This window comes from Schistocerca cancellata, chromosome 1 (genome assembly GCF_023864275.1).
Source record: "Schistocerca cancellata isolate TAMUIC-IGC-003103 chromosome 1, iqSchCanc2.1, whole genome shotgun sequence".
Taxonomy (NCBI): domain Eukaryota; kingdom Metazoa; phylum Arthropoda; class Insecta; order Orthoptera; family Acrididae; genus Schistocerca; species Schistocerca cancellata.
The window spans coordinates 106,279,864-106,296,837 of record NC_064626.1 but is presented as its reverse complement, the minus strand read 5'-3'; the positions used below and the strand labels follow the sequence as shown (position 1 = coordinate 106,296,837).

The following is a 16,974-nucleotide window of genomic DNA, read 5'->3' as shown; positions in this document are numbered from 1 at the left end:
CATTAAGCACTTACCTCACAAAAATCTTAATTACGCGAACTACTGCAATACAGCGAACGTCAATACTGCCGGCTAAATAAAAGATTCTAACTACTAAAGCCACTAACTACTAATAAGCATTTGGTTAGGAAAGGAAAGAGTTTGCTGCAAACCAAATAATGTATTTTTTACCTTAATAATGTGACATCCAGTTCAAACACGAATATAAATCGTCATTGACATCCAGTACAAAGATGTATAATCATGAATAATTTTGAATCTCCAAGTCGGATACTTCCAGATCGTTAGCCTACGCTAACACTTCAGACCTCAACCCTCCATCAATGCTAACTTCTCACATCTAACATCCATCACTGGTGGCTGTTCACCTCCAGCTGCCCAACAACACTGCTGGCGATCGACTTCCAACGAGTCCGACCAGCCACAGAGTCTCTTACAAAGAAAGCGCAGTCATAGATGCAATGCAAAGCAGCCCACTTACAATACCAACTGAGCTCCCTAAGTGCAGTTCCGCGCAATCTTCCATTTCCCAGCAACTCCTTAGTTACCTGTCCATCTCGCGACATACGGTGTTGTTGAAGCGTGCCCGGGTTAGTTCAGCTAGAAAGAGCAATACCTTCGAAAGACAACGATCCAGCGTAAAGCGTCACTGAAAAAGAGTAATTTGTAAACGGTTAATGTATATTTAAATGTTAAGATATATTCTCTCAAAGTATTATTTATTATTTATTGTTTAACTGTCCTCAAATGTGAATATACTTTTTAGCTACTAAACAGTGAAAATTAGAATTTCTTCACCTTAGACATGAACATGATTCATTAACATAACTAAACATTGTTTTTTCACTATTGTATAAACAAAGGAAAACTTAATTTCCAAACACTGGAGTTTTCGATAAAAAAAAAATAAATAAAAAGAGAGAGAAAAGTCGCGTCTTGACTAAGGTTCTGTAGTAAGATTTGAAATTTAAAATAAATCTTGACAGAAAGCGTAGCACCGCTCTATCATGATTTATTTAAAGACTACTAATACTTGTTGGGAATGGAACCCTAAGACTGTTAAGAGCTGAAAAGAATTGTTCTCAATGTTGATCGTTCTTCAGACAGGGGGAGATTAAATCATAATGTCCCCCACACCTGAGTTGATGTATTAAAAAAATGTCAAAATATCTTAGTTATAGAAGAAATAAATGCGTAGGAAAACTGTTGTGATTAAATGTCATCCTCGTGCTTGTAGAGATCGCTCTGTGGTGTACTGAAATGAACTGATCATGTGGCATTGATGGCAGGCAGTCCCCAGCTGGAGAAGTTTGCCCGCTGAGTTCCAAGTCGTTTCAGTTGACGCTACGATGGACGACTTGCGTGTCGATGACAACGAAATAATGATGACAAGCAACACCCAGTCCCCGAGCCGAGAAAATCTCCAACCCGGCTGGGAATCGAACCTGGCCCCACTGCTTGGCAGTTGGACGCACTGGCCAATCATGTAATGCGGCAGTCTGTAGTCTATTGACAAATTGTAAAACCGTGGTAAGCTGGGGATGTGCGGCTGTATCCAAATACAATATTTTTATTTATTAATAGATGTCTTCCATTCCTCTTCCCACCGGAATCTGACATCCATTTTAATTTGATATAACAAATTGATGTAATGTAACTTGACATCTAAGAGGATTACCGATATGGCAGCTTCCTTAGGCAACAGGTCTACAGCCTATTTATACAAAATGCCTGCGTGACCTTTAATTCAAATTAATTATATTTGTTTTTTTCCTGAATATTCCGTTATTTCGTTAGCTACATCAATAACGACTTCATTGTTGCATTTACTCCAGTTTCTGCTCTCTGTGCCAGTAAGGAAGCTTTTAGAATCAGAAATAATCACAATCCCTTCCTCATTCTGGGTTAAAGGGTACTTAATGACCTTCATGATTGCTACTGATTCCGCCATATATGAAGCGGCTGAAGAAGGAAGCTTATACTATTCAAAGTGATCCGTTCTTGGACAGAAGACAGCACACCCCACGTTACCTTCTGACGCGGTTCTTGAACCACCTGTGTAGATATGTAGAGATCCGCTCCATTTTTCTCGGAGATACGTGCTGGTTATCACATTAAGGTTACTGCCAATGTATACACTAAATTCCAAATAAAGCACTGGAACAGAGAACGTGCAGATACGAAGTGGTCCTAGACACACAGGAAGTCTTCTTGTTATTATAATACGAGGTGCATTCAAGTTCTAAGGCCTCCAATTTTTTTTCTCTCCAGACTGGAAAGAGATAGAAACATGCGCATTGATTTAAAATGAGGCCGCGTTCATTGTCGATACGTCCCAGAGATGGCAGCACCGTACGGCAGATGGAATTTTACCACCAGCGGCGAGAATGAGAACTGTTTTAAATACTTAAAATGGCGACGTTTTCCTTACTTGAACAGCGTGCAATCATTCGTTTTCTGAATTTGCGTGGTGTGAAACCAAACGAAATTCATCGACAGTTGAAGGAGACATGTGGTGATGGAGTTATGGATGTGTCAAAAGTGTGTTCGTGGGTGCTACAGTTTAATGAAGGCAGAAAATCATGTGAAAACAAACCGAAACAACCTCGGGCTTGCACAAGCCGGTCTGACGACATGATCGAGAAAGTGGAGAGAATTGTTTTGGGGGATCACCGAATGACTGTTGAACAGATCGCCCCCAGAGTTGGCATTTCTGTGGGTTCTGTGCACACAATCCTGCATGACGACCTGAAAATGCGAAAGTGTCATCCAGGTGGGTGCCACGAATGCTGACGGACGACCACACAGCTGCCTGTGTGGCATGTTGCCAAGCAATGTTGACGCGCAACAACAGCACGAATGGGACTTTCTTTTCGACGGTTGTGACGATGGATGAGACGTGGATGCCATTTTTCAATCCAGAAACAAAGCGCCAGTCAGCTCAATGGAAGCACACAGATTTACCGCCACCAAAAAAATTTCAGGTAACCGCCAGTGCTGAAAAAATGATGGTGTCCATGTTCTGGGACTGCGAGGGCGTAATCCTTACCCATTGCGTTCCAAAGGGCACTACGGTAACAGGTACATCCTACGAAAATGTTTTGAAGAACAAATTCTTTCCTGCACTGCAACAAAAACGTCCGGGAAGGGCTGCGCGTGTGCTGTTTCACCAAGACAACACACCCGCACATCGAGCTAACGTTACGCAACAGTTTCTTCTTGATAACAACTTTGAAGTGATTCCTCATGCTCCCTACTCACCTGACCTGGCTCCTAGTGACTTTTGGCTTTTTCCAACAATGAAAGACACTCCGTGGCCGCACATTCACCAGCCGTGCTGCTATTGCCTCAGCGATTTTCCAGTGGTCAAAACAGACTCCTAAAGAATCCTTCGCCGCTGCCATGGAATCATGACGTCAGCGTTGTGAAAAATGTGTACGTCTGCAGGGCGATTACGTCGAGAAGTAACGCCAGTTTCATCGATTTCGGGTGAGTAGTTAATTAGAAAAAAAGTCGGAGGCCTTAGAACTTGAATGCACCTCGTACTTTATGAAAGACGGTTCAGCGTTGGAAACTTATTAAGAAATCTGGAAGGCGATATGATATTCTCTTGTCGAAGATAGTTTCTTATTTACTAGATGAGTCGTAAATGCTATCCTATCCAATATACAGGGTGTTTCCGTAAGAGCGTGCAAAAATTTAACAGGACGTAGAGGATGTCCGACTGAACAATTTGAGGTAGGGAGTCTGGGGTCGGAGAAGCCAGCTTAAGGAGATAATAGGAATAAAATCACATTATTGTGCACTTTCTTATTTTCATTAGTTAAGTGCAAATACCATCATTGACACAAGGAACGTACCATTTGTACTATATATTATGAAATGTGCTGAAACTGATGGCCACCAACCTCAAAGCAAGTATGACATCGGCGAAAAAGTTTCTGACCCACCCTGACAAATATTCCTGATGTCGTCCTTATGTTGCTAGGTCCTTCCTTCCTTTTTTTCCAAATGAACCAATCTTCCGCTTTCGTCGATCGAGAGAAAAAAAAAACATTCGTCGCGACGGATGATGTCCGTTGGGAAATCGTTCCTAATACACAACGTACATGTCAGTGAGTTCTGCGAAACTGTACCGGTACTGCTCCATCGTATTGTACTGTACGTCTCTGAACAGCACTGAGTAATGAATGGATCTGTTGTTGATTCGTAGCACGTTTTGTCATGGAACAGTTTAAATACGATATAACAGAGCCACCTCATGGGCAAGTGAAGTAAACAAAACCTGCATCATGACTTCCTAGTAATAAGGCTAGTCCTCCTTGATCCCTTGCAGGGAATAAAGAATGCACATGGAAATAAACAGCACAGTACGTGTAAACTTGTACGCATGTTAGTTGTAAATAAACTGGAAAACAGTAACGATAGACAAAGCGGTAGACAAGTTTACTTCCATATGTCCTTAAGCTGGTTTCTCCAGCCCCAGGTTCTCCACCTCAAATTGTGCAGTGGAGCATTCGCTATGTCCTGTTACATTTTTGTACGCTTTTACGGGAACACCCCGTATATTTTCTGGGAAGCCATTGTCGCCTAAAATGAAGTGGTGTTTCCAGTGCCTCTACTAAGAGAACATTCGTAGGAATTGTTTTCATTGCCCCCAGATAAGTTCAGATAAAGCTATATTGTAACGTATCTGATTCACAGATATGCTTCATGCTGGCATTCCCATACACCTTGCAACGATCTTCAGTCCTGCGCCTATTTAACGCCCTACAATACCGTCAACAGAACATTGGGGTTCACACCCCACCAAACTCTGGTTCAAGAGCTAATGACATTCGTGATTGGGAGAAAAGTACGAGGGTCACTCCAACAGAAATGCACACTATTTTTGTAAAAATACAATTTTCATTCTGCATGTGTGAAAGTTTTACAGTGTGTAGATACATCCTACCCGCATGTTTTCAAACTTAGTTCAATCTGTCCCCGTGAGTGGCGCAGTTCAAATGTTCAGATGTGTGTGAAATCTTATGGGACTTAACTGCTAAGGTCATCAGTCCCTAAGCTTACACACTACTTAACCTAAATTATCCTAAGGACAAACACAGACACCCATGCCCGAGGGAGGACTCGAACCTCCGCCGGGACCAGCCGCAAAGGTGGCGCCGTCACAGGTCGTCTTCAAGATGGCTGCTACACTTGTTCGTCGGAAGCAACGTGCTGTCATAGAATTCCTGTGCTGTGAAAATGAGACAGTGAGAAACACCCATAAGAAGTTGATAAAGGTGTATGGAGATGCTGCTGTTGATCGCAGTACAATTAGTAGGGGGGCAAGCAGGTTACGTGATGAAAGCGAGCACGGCAATATTGAGGATTGTCCTCGCAGCGGCAGGCCTCGTACTGCACACACTCCAGACAATGTGCAGAGAGTTAACGAATTGGTGACTGCTGACAGACGTATCACAGTGAACGAATTGTCACGCTACGTTGGGATAGGCGAAGGAAGTGTTTGTAGAATACTGAAAGTGTTGGCGTTAGAAAAGGTTTGTGCCAGGTGGGCTCCCAGGATGTTGACAGTGGCTCACAAAGAAACAAGAAAAACGGTATGCAGCCAACCTTTGGGACAGTATGAGAATGGTGGAGATGAATTTTTTGGAAGAATTGTGACAGGTGATGAAACATGGCTCCATCATTTACCACCAGAGACGAAGAGGCAATCAATGGAGTGGCATCATGCAAATTCACCCAAGAAAAAAAAAACCTCAAAAGCTCACCTTCTGCTGGAAAAGCTATGGCTACGGTGTTTTTCTATTCCGAAGGACTCTTGCTTGTGGACATCATGCCTAGTGGAACCACCATAAATTCTGATGCATATATGACGACACTGAAGAAACTTCAAGCTCGACTGAGTCGTGTTCGACCACATCAGCAAAAGCAGGATGTTTTGCTGTTGCATGACAATGCATGGCCACCTTTCAGTCAAAAAACAATGGAAGCGACCACAAAACTCGGATGGACAACACTGAAATACCCGCCTTACAGTCCTGACCTGGCTCCACGTGACTATCATCTCTTTGGGAAACTGAAAGACTCTCTTCGTGGAACAAGGTTTGAAGATGATGACTCCCTTGTGCACGCTGCCAAACAGCGGCTCCAACAGGTTGGTCCAGAATTTTACTGTGCGGGTATACAGGCGCTGGTTCCAAGATGGCGTAAGGCAGTTGAGAGGGATGGAAATTATGTGGCGAAATGAAAATATTGTTCCTAAAGGATGTATCTACACACTGTAAAACTTTCAAACATGTAGACTAAAAGACGGATTAAAAAAAAATAGTGTGCGTTTCTTTTGGAGTGGCCCTCGTATTTATAAAGAAATTATATTTGTCTGCATTGTAGTCTTGTACGGAAGTGAAGCGTGAACAATAAGCAGTTCAGACAAGAAAATAATGGCTGTTGAAACGGCGCCCGATAGAATACTGCTGAAAATTACACTCCTGGAAATTGAAATAAGAACACCGTGAATTCATTGTCCCAGGAAGGGGAAACTTTATTGACACATTCCTGGGGTCAGATACATCACATGATCACACTGACAGAACAACAGGCACATAGACACAGGCAACAGAGCATGCACAATGTCGGCACTAGTACAGTGTATATCCACCTTTCGCAGCAATGCAGGCTGCTATTCTCCCATGGAGACGATCGTAGAGATGCTGGATGTAGTCCTGTGGAACGGCTTGCCATGCCATTTCCACCTGGCGCCTCAGTTGGACCAGCGTTCGTGCTGGACGTGCAGACCGCGTGAGACGACGCTTCATCCAGTCCCAAACATGCTCAATGGGGGACAGATCCGGAGATCTTGCTGGCCAGGGTAGTTGACTTACACCTTCTAGAGCACGTTGGGTGGCACGGGATACATGCGGACGTGCATTGTCCTGTTGGAACAGCAAGTTCCCTTGCTGGTCTAGGAATGGTAGAACGATGGGTTCGAGGACGGTTTGGATGTACCGTGCACTATTCAGTGTCCCCTCGACGATCACCAGTGGTGTACGGCCAGTGTAGGAGATCGCTCCCCACACCATGATACCGGGTGTTGGCCCTGTGTGCCTCGGTCGTATGCAGTCCTGATTGTGGCGCTCACCTGCACGGCGCCAAACACGCATACGACCATCATTGGCACCAAGGCAGAAGCGACTCTCATCGCTGAAGACGACACGTCTCCATTCGTCCCTCCATTCACGCCTGTCGCGACACCACTGGAGGCGGGCTGCACGATATTGGGGCGTGAGCGGAAGACGGCCTAACGGTGTGCGGGACCGTAGCCCAGCTTCATGGAGACGGTTGCGAATGGTCGTCGCCGATACCCCAGGAGCAACAGTGTCCCTAATTTGCTGGGAAGTGGCGGTGCGGTCCCCTACGGCACTGCGTAGGATCCTACGGTCTTGGCGTGCATCCGTGCGTCGCTGCGGTCCGGTCCCAGGTCGACGGGCACGTGCACCTTCCGCCGACCACTGGCGACAACATCGATGTACTGTGGAGGCCTCACGCCCCACGTGTTGAGCAATTCGGCGGTACGTCCACCCGGCCTCCTGCATGCCCACTATACGCCCGTCAACTGCACATACGGTTCACATCCACGCTGTCGCGGCATGCTACCAGTGTTAAAGACTGCGATGGAGCTCCGTATGCCACGGGAAACTGGCTGACACTGACGGCGGCGGTGCACAAATGCTCCGTCCGTCAACTGCACATACGGTTCACATCCACGCTGTCGCGGCATGCTACCAGTGTTAAAGACTGCGATGGAGCTCCGTATGCCACGGGAAACTGGCTGACACTGACGGCGGCGGTGCACAAATGCTCCGCAGCTAGCGCCATTCGACGGCCAACACCGCGGTTCCTGGTGTGTCCGCTGTGCCGTACGTGTGATCATTGCTTGTACAGCCCTCTCGCAGTGTCCGGAGCAAGTATGGTGGGTCTGACACACCGGTGTCAATGTGTTCTTTTTTCCATTTCCAGGAGTGTAGATAGGTACACTACTGGCCATTAAAATTGCTACACCACGAAGATGACGTGCTACAGACGCGAAATTTAACCGACAGGAAGAAGATGCTGTGATATGTAAATGATTAGCTTTTCAGAGCATTCACACAAGGTTGGCGCCGGTGGCGACACCTACAACGTGCTGACTTGAGGAAAGTTTCCAACCGATTTCTCATACACAAACTGCAGTTGACCGGCGTTGCCTGGTGAAACGTTGTTGTGATGCCTCGTGTAAGGAGGAGAAATGCGTACCATCACGTTTCCGACTTTGATAAAGGTCGGATTATAGCCTATCGCGATTGCGGTTTATCGTATCGTGACATTAGTGCTCGCGTTAGTCAAGATCCAATGATTGTTAGCAGAATATGGAATCGGTGGGTTCAGGAGGGTAATACGGAACGCCGTGCTAGATCCCAACTGCCTCGTATCACTAGCAGTCGAGATGACAGGCATCTTATACGCATGGCTGTAACGGATCGTGCAGCCACGTCTCAATCCCTGAGTCAACAGATTGGGACGTTTGCAAGACAACAATCATCTGGACGAACAGTTCGACGACGTTTGCAGCAGCATGGACTATCAGCTCGGAGACCATGGCTGCGGTTACCCTTGACGCTGCATCAGAGACAGGAGCGCCTGCAATGGTGTACTCAACGACGAACCTGGGTGTACGAATGGCAAAACGTCATTTTTTTGGACGAATCCGGGTTCTGTTTACAGCATCATGATGGTCACATCCGTGTTTGGCGACGGCGTGGTGGTATGGGGTGGCATTGATTACACGTCTCGGTCACCTCTTGTTCGCATTGACGGCACTTTGAACAGTGGACGTTACATTTCAGATGTGTTACGATGCGTGGCTCTACCCTTCATTCGATTCCTGCGAAACCCTACATTTCAGCAGGATAATGCACGACCGCATGTTACTGGTCCTGTACGGGCCTTTCTGGATACAGAAAATGTTCGACTGCTGCCCTGGACTGCACATTGTCCAGATCTCTCACGAACTGAAAACGTCTGGTCAATGGTGGCCGAGCAACTGACTCGTCACAATACACCAGTCACTACTCTTGATGAACAGTGGTATCGTGTTGAAGCTACATGGGCAGCTGTACCTGTACACGCCATCCAAGCTCTGTTTGACTCAATGCCCAGACGTATCAAGGCCGTTATTACGGGTTCTAGGTACTGATTTCCCAGGATCTATGCACCCAAATTGCGTGAAAATGTAATCACATGTAAGTTCTAGTGTAATATATTTCTCCAATGAATACGCGTTTATCATCTGCATTTCTTCCTGGTGCAGCAATTTTAATGGCCAGTAGTGTAGATCGAGTAACAGATGAGTAGGTACTGAAAAGCATTGACTAAAAGAAGGGACCAGTTGATAGGACACATCGTGTGGCGGCAAGGAGTTGTCAGTTTCCTAAGAGAAGCAAGTGTGAGGTGTAAAAAAGTGGGAGACCAAGAGATGTTTAGAGTAAGCAGGTTCTAATGGAGGTAGATTGCGGTAGCTATGCAGAAATGAAGAGGCTTAAATAGGATAGCGTAACATGGAGAGCTGCATCAAACCAATCTTTGGGATGACGACCAAAACAACAACACTTCGTTGACCTTAAGTACTGCGGCGAAGTGTGATACCGGAGGCGGACTTCGGTGGAGGCAGACGTGATAGCGTGACGCGTGCGAGCAAAATCCGCCCCGGTGCGGAGGCGGTCCGCGCGGACCCAGAGCCCAGGGGCGAGGGGCGCGTGCCTCGGCGGGCCCGCCACCGCCAGAAGACAATTAAGTGGGGCAAGAAACCGGCCGGTGCGGAAGGCCGCGCCTTTCGCCGCCGCGGCGCCACGCCCGCGTATAAAACGGGCGGCCCGCCGCCGCCGCCGCTGCTGACCGCCGCTGCTCCGACGCCGCCACACCGCCAGCCGACATGGTCCCCGCCACACACGTGAGTAGCCTGGTACACCGCCACCGCCGCCGCAGCGTCATCCCCAGCAGCGGCTCTTCTGCTGTCACTAACAGTGCGGCCGTCCACCAGCCAAAACTATGTGACCAGTGCAGCTTACTTCCCGGACCGAGACTCGAACCACGATACCTGTCTACCGGAAACTATGGTTTTGCGATTGAGCAATTCGAGTACGACTGGTAGACCGGCTCATAGTTCTCAACTTGGCTGCAGGTGCGTTGATGTCTCTACCTACGAGGGCTGTTTGGAAAGTAAGGCACGATCGGGCGCAAAATGGAAACTGCAGTGACAAACTGATGAAGCTTTGCATAGATGTGTTGGTTAGTGTCTCTAGGATGCCTGTCGATCGCATCAGGTCGCTCTTTTCAGTTCTGAGCACACTGTGAGCACGGAAAAGTGCCTATAAAATAGTGTCTGCCGACAATTATGAGGTCCTGAGGTGAGACTTCGCCTGATGTCATGCAGCCCACATAATATAACTGTCACGTGTTCCCTTCTTCACAACAATTCTTGGCCGCACTCAGTAGGGGCTATGGAGACACTCCTGCAGCGTTTTCGATGGGAAGTGTTTCACCACCTACAATACATCTTGTAATTTGTTTTTTTATTCCAAACTTTGATCACAATATCAATTCTTTAGACGATGACCGGTTTCAGTCCATAATGACCATCCTCAGATCTTTTTTACACCATGTCCTAAAGTGATAAGGCCATAATGGTATCGTCAAAATGGTGCAAATGGCTCTGAGCACTATGGGACTTAACATCTATGGTCATCAGTCCCCTAGAACTTAGAACTACTTAAACCTAACTAACCTAAGGACATCACACAACACCCAGTCATATGGTATCGTCAAAACATATAAATATAATCTGCACAGCGTCGTCTTGTAATTATCTGCCCCTCAGATTCGTCGCTCTTCACATAAACCGTTGACTGTGAAGATAACATTTTGGCACAGACGACGAGCTGTAGACCAGCGTACAGGATTGCCAGAAATCACAGGTGGTTGCCTTCTATGACGAGGCTAATGGAAAGTTGATACAACGCTACGACTATGTAGAGAAGTAGTTGGAAGGTGTCACTAACTGTTGCAAATAAAACATTTTTGATTTTCGCAGTGGTTTCCGTTTCACGACCGAGCGGGCCTTACTTTCCGAATTGCCTTCGTAATTCGCCGAGTTTCTCCCTTGACGCTGTAGGACTAGCACCTGCTGAGGATTCTATACGCCAAAGAGATTTAATCGCTGCCTAATAGGTGTAACGCTGAAGACATTCTTTTACTCTTTCTCCTATCTCATTACAACCCACAGTTATCGAAAATCTCTTGCGCAGTAAATAAGTCCCTCGTGAGTGCACGAGATTCCTGTTTACAAAGAAGTGAAAGGACGGATGCATGGAATCACAGACCAAGATCGTTGATGTGCGTCCGTTTCATATTCTATCCTAAAACATCTAAATCTACATCCATACTCCGCAAATGCCTGTGAAGTACATGGCCATTCTACCACTTATTGGGGCTTCTTCCCGATCCGTTAACGCATAACGCATGAAGCACCAGAAGAACGACTGCAGAAATGTCCCCCTGCATGCTGTAATTGATCTAATCTGGTCCTCACTATCCTTAAGTGATCGGTAACGTAGGGGGTTGTAGTATAGTCCTAGATTTTTTTATTTAAAGCTGGTTCTCTAAATTTGTGAGTAGGCTTTCTCGCTAAGTTTGAGTCTGTCTTCAAGAATCTGCTGTTTCAGTTCCTTCAGCATCTCTGCGACACACTGCCACGGTCAAACGCCCTGCGACCATTCGTGCTCCACCTCTCTGTGTATGTTCAGTATCCTCTGTTACTCCTATTTGATGCGGATTCCACACACTTGAGCAACCTCGCGTGCGGGCCTGCTACCTACTTTACCTACAACTGAGCCTATCTGCTCGTCGTATTTCATATCTCTGCATAGTGTTACATCCTGGTATTTGTGTGAGTTAACCAATTCCAACCGCTCCTCGTTGATACTGTATTCATAGGATGCTACATTTTTTTTCATTTTGTAAAGTGCACAATTTTACATTTCTGAACACTTAGAGCAAGCTGACAATTTTTGCACCACTTTGAAGTGTTACCAAGATCCGACCAAATATTTCTACAGCTTTTTCCAGAGAGTACTTCCTTATAGATAACTGCAAAAGTCTGAGCTTACTGTTAATATTATCTGCAACGCTATCGATATACAACAAGAACGGCGAGCGTCCCAACACACTTCCCTGTGGCACACCCGAACTTACCTTTACATCTACCGATAATTCTCCTCCGAGATAACTTCCTGCACGCTTCCTACCCAGTCCAATCGGGAAATTTTGCTTCATACACCACACGATCCTACGTCTGATAATAAGTGTAGATGTGATACTAAACCAAATGTTCCTTTTTTTTTTTTTTTTAAATCGAGAAATACTGCATCTACCTGACGTCGCTGATCCATGGTTTTCGGAATGTCATGTGAGAAAAGTGGGAGATAGGCTTCAGATGGACATTCTGGAAAGTCATGCCAGGTGGCACTAAAGAGGTCACTTTTCTCGAGATGTCTCATTACGTCTCAGATCACAATGTCGTATAAGACTCTACTGGTGGATATAGAGGATACTGTATGTTAGTTTTCTGGTTCGCTTCTGTTGCCCTTCTTGTAGACGGGTGTGACATGTGCTTTCTTCCAACTACTGGCAAGTTCTGTTCGAAGGGGTGAAAGGAGACGACTGCTCGGGAGACTCAGCCGGAAAGCAATACTCCGAAATAAATGTCCCCAGAGCCGGGTCGTAGTCCAGTATGCAGCTGCGACTTCTAACGTTATTAGTGTTACGGTTCTTCGAAAGCTTATCGGAAACTGTGCATCCGTTTCTTCGACGTGTGAATATTTAACTAAAGTTAGTTTCAAGCACCACAAAAAGCTATGATTCATAAACGCTTGAAACTGCACGTAAGGTCTGATAAGGTATTAAAATTTACGGAAAAAAGTTTTTTCACCTTACCGGCCAAATCCAGTTTCACACTCCCTTACTTCCGTTTCCAATCTTATGCGTGACAGCACTACAGACATTATCAGACACTATTACATTCGCCGGCGTTAACTGTTTAGAAACACGAACAGTTCCATTTCTATACGGTACTGCCATATATAGCAAGAAGAGTTTTCGTATCTGCCAATTACCTCCGACACGTGACGTCATGTGAAGGTCGTATTAGTGGATGCGACAGATTAATCGGAAAATTACGACGACTGAAGTTCTAAAAACACTATCTACATGGGACGTCTTACATTGTGATCACGTTCAGTAACAAACAAAGGACTGTTTCAGTGAACGAGCACTAAGCATACTTCCAGTACCAGTAACTGTACATTTTTTTCTCCAGACGATCATGCAGTCTATGAATACTCATTGTTCGAGCTAAACTGTTCCCGAGATAAACTGAATTCACTGAAATGAACTGAATAACATCAATGAAATGGAATGACACGATATAATAGAAGTGAAATCCATTCAGAGATGCTCAACCTGCAATGTAATAAATATGTCGTGACAAATGAAACTCTGTGCAAGATTGTGATACGAACCCAGATCCCCTCTTATTTCGAGCAGTCTGCTTAATCTTATGGCCATGCAAGTCCGGTTCCAGAGGTGACTCTTTACCTTTAGTGTCACTGGTGTTTTCTGCTATTACTGAAGAACACCACAACGGGAAGTTGCCTCACGAGCGTGTGGGACAGCATCACTGGGGAAGCAACATGGTGTACGACCGATGGCTAACCGTGTCATAGTGGCGTACACACAAACGAGTTACGTTTACTCAAACGTAATGAATGGCATCAACAGGTACGAAATCCGTGACGTGAAATGTATCAGTGAAATTTGAGCAGAAATGGCAGTAATGTAATGAATATGTCGTGATAAATGAAAATTTGTTGCACTCTGGTACTCGAACACGGACGGATCTTTTCATAGGTTTTACTCAACGCTTTCCCCTATGGCGGGGTGAGCAGCGGTCCTCCACCATATCAATTTCCCAGTGGTGGTAGTACTAATTTTTGGTTGTAGTTCTCGGAAATCATAGGAAAGGAATTTCAGCAGAGGCGGGATACGTGTTCTGAAAGGATAGATGTTACAGTGACTTCCCACGACAAACAAAAGATCCGGGTTCGAATTTCAGTCTGGCGGAAACTTTCATTTGCCACGGCATATTATTTTCAAACTCGGTGCAGTTTGTTTCGCTGCAGAAGTTTGCAACACACGCATTACTCACGTGTGTATGATATCGAAAGCACTGTGTCTTCCAGGATAATCAGTACTTGGCGCCAAGAATCAATAATTAATACCAGAACGATAAGATATGAAGCGGTTCGTCGGAGACATTTTTTAACGACGGGAAAAATGCTCCTATCGGAGCACAAAAAACCCAAATATGTTCCTGTTTATAGAAGAGACTCTGACTGAAAAGCGGGGTACCCGCTGCCTCATTGTACCTTCCTCAGCACCTTTAAAATTTTCTTCCCAGGAATTCTGGTATGCGACCATATCGCGACTTTTTTTAACATGCAACTCAACTCAAACTCCAAGCTCCTCTCAATGTAACTCACACCCACTGGTCCATCGCTGTAGGTCTGTCATACCCAGCCACTCCCGGTTGCCCTTTCTCACTCACTCATTCAGCCCAACTTATCTGCATTCTCTCTTTGTGTTCCTCTGTCATTGTTTCCTGTGTTACAGCCACAGTCCCTTTCATTCTCTCCTACTACTACAGTCTCCTCCAACTGTCTTGCTCTCTCTTGTTGCTAATATCTCATTCCTTCCTTCTTCTGCTGTCTCCTCTCATTGTCACTATCTCTCACTTCCTCTCTGTCACTGTCATATTATACTCTGTCCGTCACTGGCACTGACTGTTACCCACTTCCTCATTCTCTTTATCCCACCCCCCACTGGCACTGTGTCCTCCTCTCTTGTGCTATCACTGTTCCATCACCGTCAGCTACGCTCCACTACCACTGTGTCCCTCTCTCTCACACTACGATTGTCTCCTTCGCCCTTTCTACACTCCTGGAAATTGAAATAAGAACACCGTGAATTCATTGTCCCAGGAAGGGGAAACTTTATTGACACATTCCTGGGGTCAGATACATCACATGATCACACTGACAGAACCACAGGCACATAGACACAGGCAACAGAGCATGCACAATGTCGGCACTAGTACAGTGTATATCCACCTTTCGCAGCAATGCAGGCTGCTATTCTCCCATGGAGACGATCGTAGAGATGCTGGATGTAGTCCTGTGGAACGGCTTGCCATGCCATTTCCACCTGGCGCCTCAGTTGGACCAGCGTTCGTGCTGGACGTGCAGACCGCGTGAGACGACGCTTCATCCAGTCCCAAACATGCTCAATGGGGGACAGATCCGGAGATCTTGCTGGCCAGGGTAGTTGACTTACACCTTCTAGAGCACGTTGGGTGGCACGGGATACATGCGGTCGTGCATTGTCCTGTTGGAACAGCAAGTTCCCTTGCCGGTCTAGGAATGGTAGAACGATGGGTTCGATGACGGTTTGGATGTACCGTGCACTATTCAGTGTCCCCTCGACGATCACCAGTGGTGTACGGCCAGTGTAGGAGATCGCTCCCCACACCATGATGCCGGGTGTTGGCCCTGTGTGCCTCGGTCGTATGCAGTCCTGATTGTGGCGCTCACCTGCACGGCGCCAAACACGCATACGACCATCATTGGCACCAAGGCAGAAGCGACTCTCATCGCTGAAGACGACACGTCTCCATTCGTCCCTCCATTCACGCCTGTCGCGACACCACTGGAGGCGGGCTGCACGATGTTGGAGCGTGAGCGGAAGACGGCCTAACGGTGTGCGGGACCGTAGCCCAGCTTCATGGAGACGGTTGCGAATGGTCCTCGCCGATACCCCAGGAGCAACAGTGTCCCTAATTTGCTGGGAAGTGGCGGTGCGGTCCCCTACGGCACTGCGTAGGCTCCTACGGTCTTGGCGTGCATCCGTGCGTCGCTGCGGTCCGGTCCCAGGTCGACGGGCACGTGCACCTTCCGCCGACCACTGGCGACAACATCGATGTACTGTGGAGACCTCACGCCCCACATGTTGAGCAATTCGGCGGTACGTCCACCCGGCCTCCCGCATGCCCACTATACGCCCTCGCTCAAAGTCCGTCAACTGCACATACGGTTCACGTCCACGCTGTCGCGGCATGCTACCAGTGTTAAAGACTGCGATGGACCTCCGTATGCCACGGCAAACTGGCTGACACTGACGGCGGCGGTGTACAAATGCTGCGCAGCTAGCGCCATTCGACGGTCAACACCGCGGTTCCTGGTGTGTCCGCTGTGCCGTGCGTGTGATCATTGCTTGTACAGCCCTCTCGCAGTGTCCGGAGCAAGTATGGTGGGTCTGACACACCGGTGTCAATGTGTTCTTTTTTCCATTTCCAGGAGTGTATAACACAACCACAGTCTGCTATCGTCCATTATTTATTACTTTTTTGTCTCTTTGCCACTACCACTGTCTTCTTCTCTCTAAGTTTAAAAAAGCGCGAATAAGTTTGCATGCCAAAACGTTTGGGATAATTTTTAGATGCTGAGGAAGGTATAATAAGGCAGCTGGTACCCCACTTCTCAGTCTGAGTCTTTTAAATAAGCAGAAACGTATTCTTCTTCTTTGCGCTCCGATAGAAGCATTTTTCTGCTAGTTCCCTTCCTTCCCTTGTTACAGCAGGACATGTAACTCATATGAAAAGAAATTTATTGGTCAATAAAATTTAGATAGTTTACTTATGATAAATTGAAATAGCGCAAAACTAATTTTATATTTAAGACCAGATTTTACAAGCACAACGATTTTGAATGTGCTTCAGTACTGCAACACGGGGTTGCCAGATGACAATGGAGACACTTTACACAA

General features: G+C 46.4%; 1 protein-coding gene across 1 annotated transcript in view; it reads left to right on the top strand.

Moving 5' to 3' along the window:
- The first annotated feature begins 9,936 nt into the window (after positions 1-9,936).
- LOC126166505 (tyrosine-protein phosphatase non-receptor type 23-like) overlaps positions 9,937-16,974 on the top strand; it is an 87,708-nt gene continuing 80,670 nt past the window's right edge. Inside the window, exon 1 of the mRNA XM_049920408.1 lies at positions 9,937-9,991. Within this exon, the coding sequence (XP_049776365.1) occupies positions 9,974-9,991 (18 nt within the window). The 5' untranslated portion in view covers positions 9,937-9,973. The remainder of the gene's footprint in view (positions 9,992-16,974) is intronic.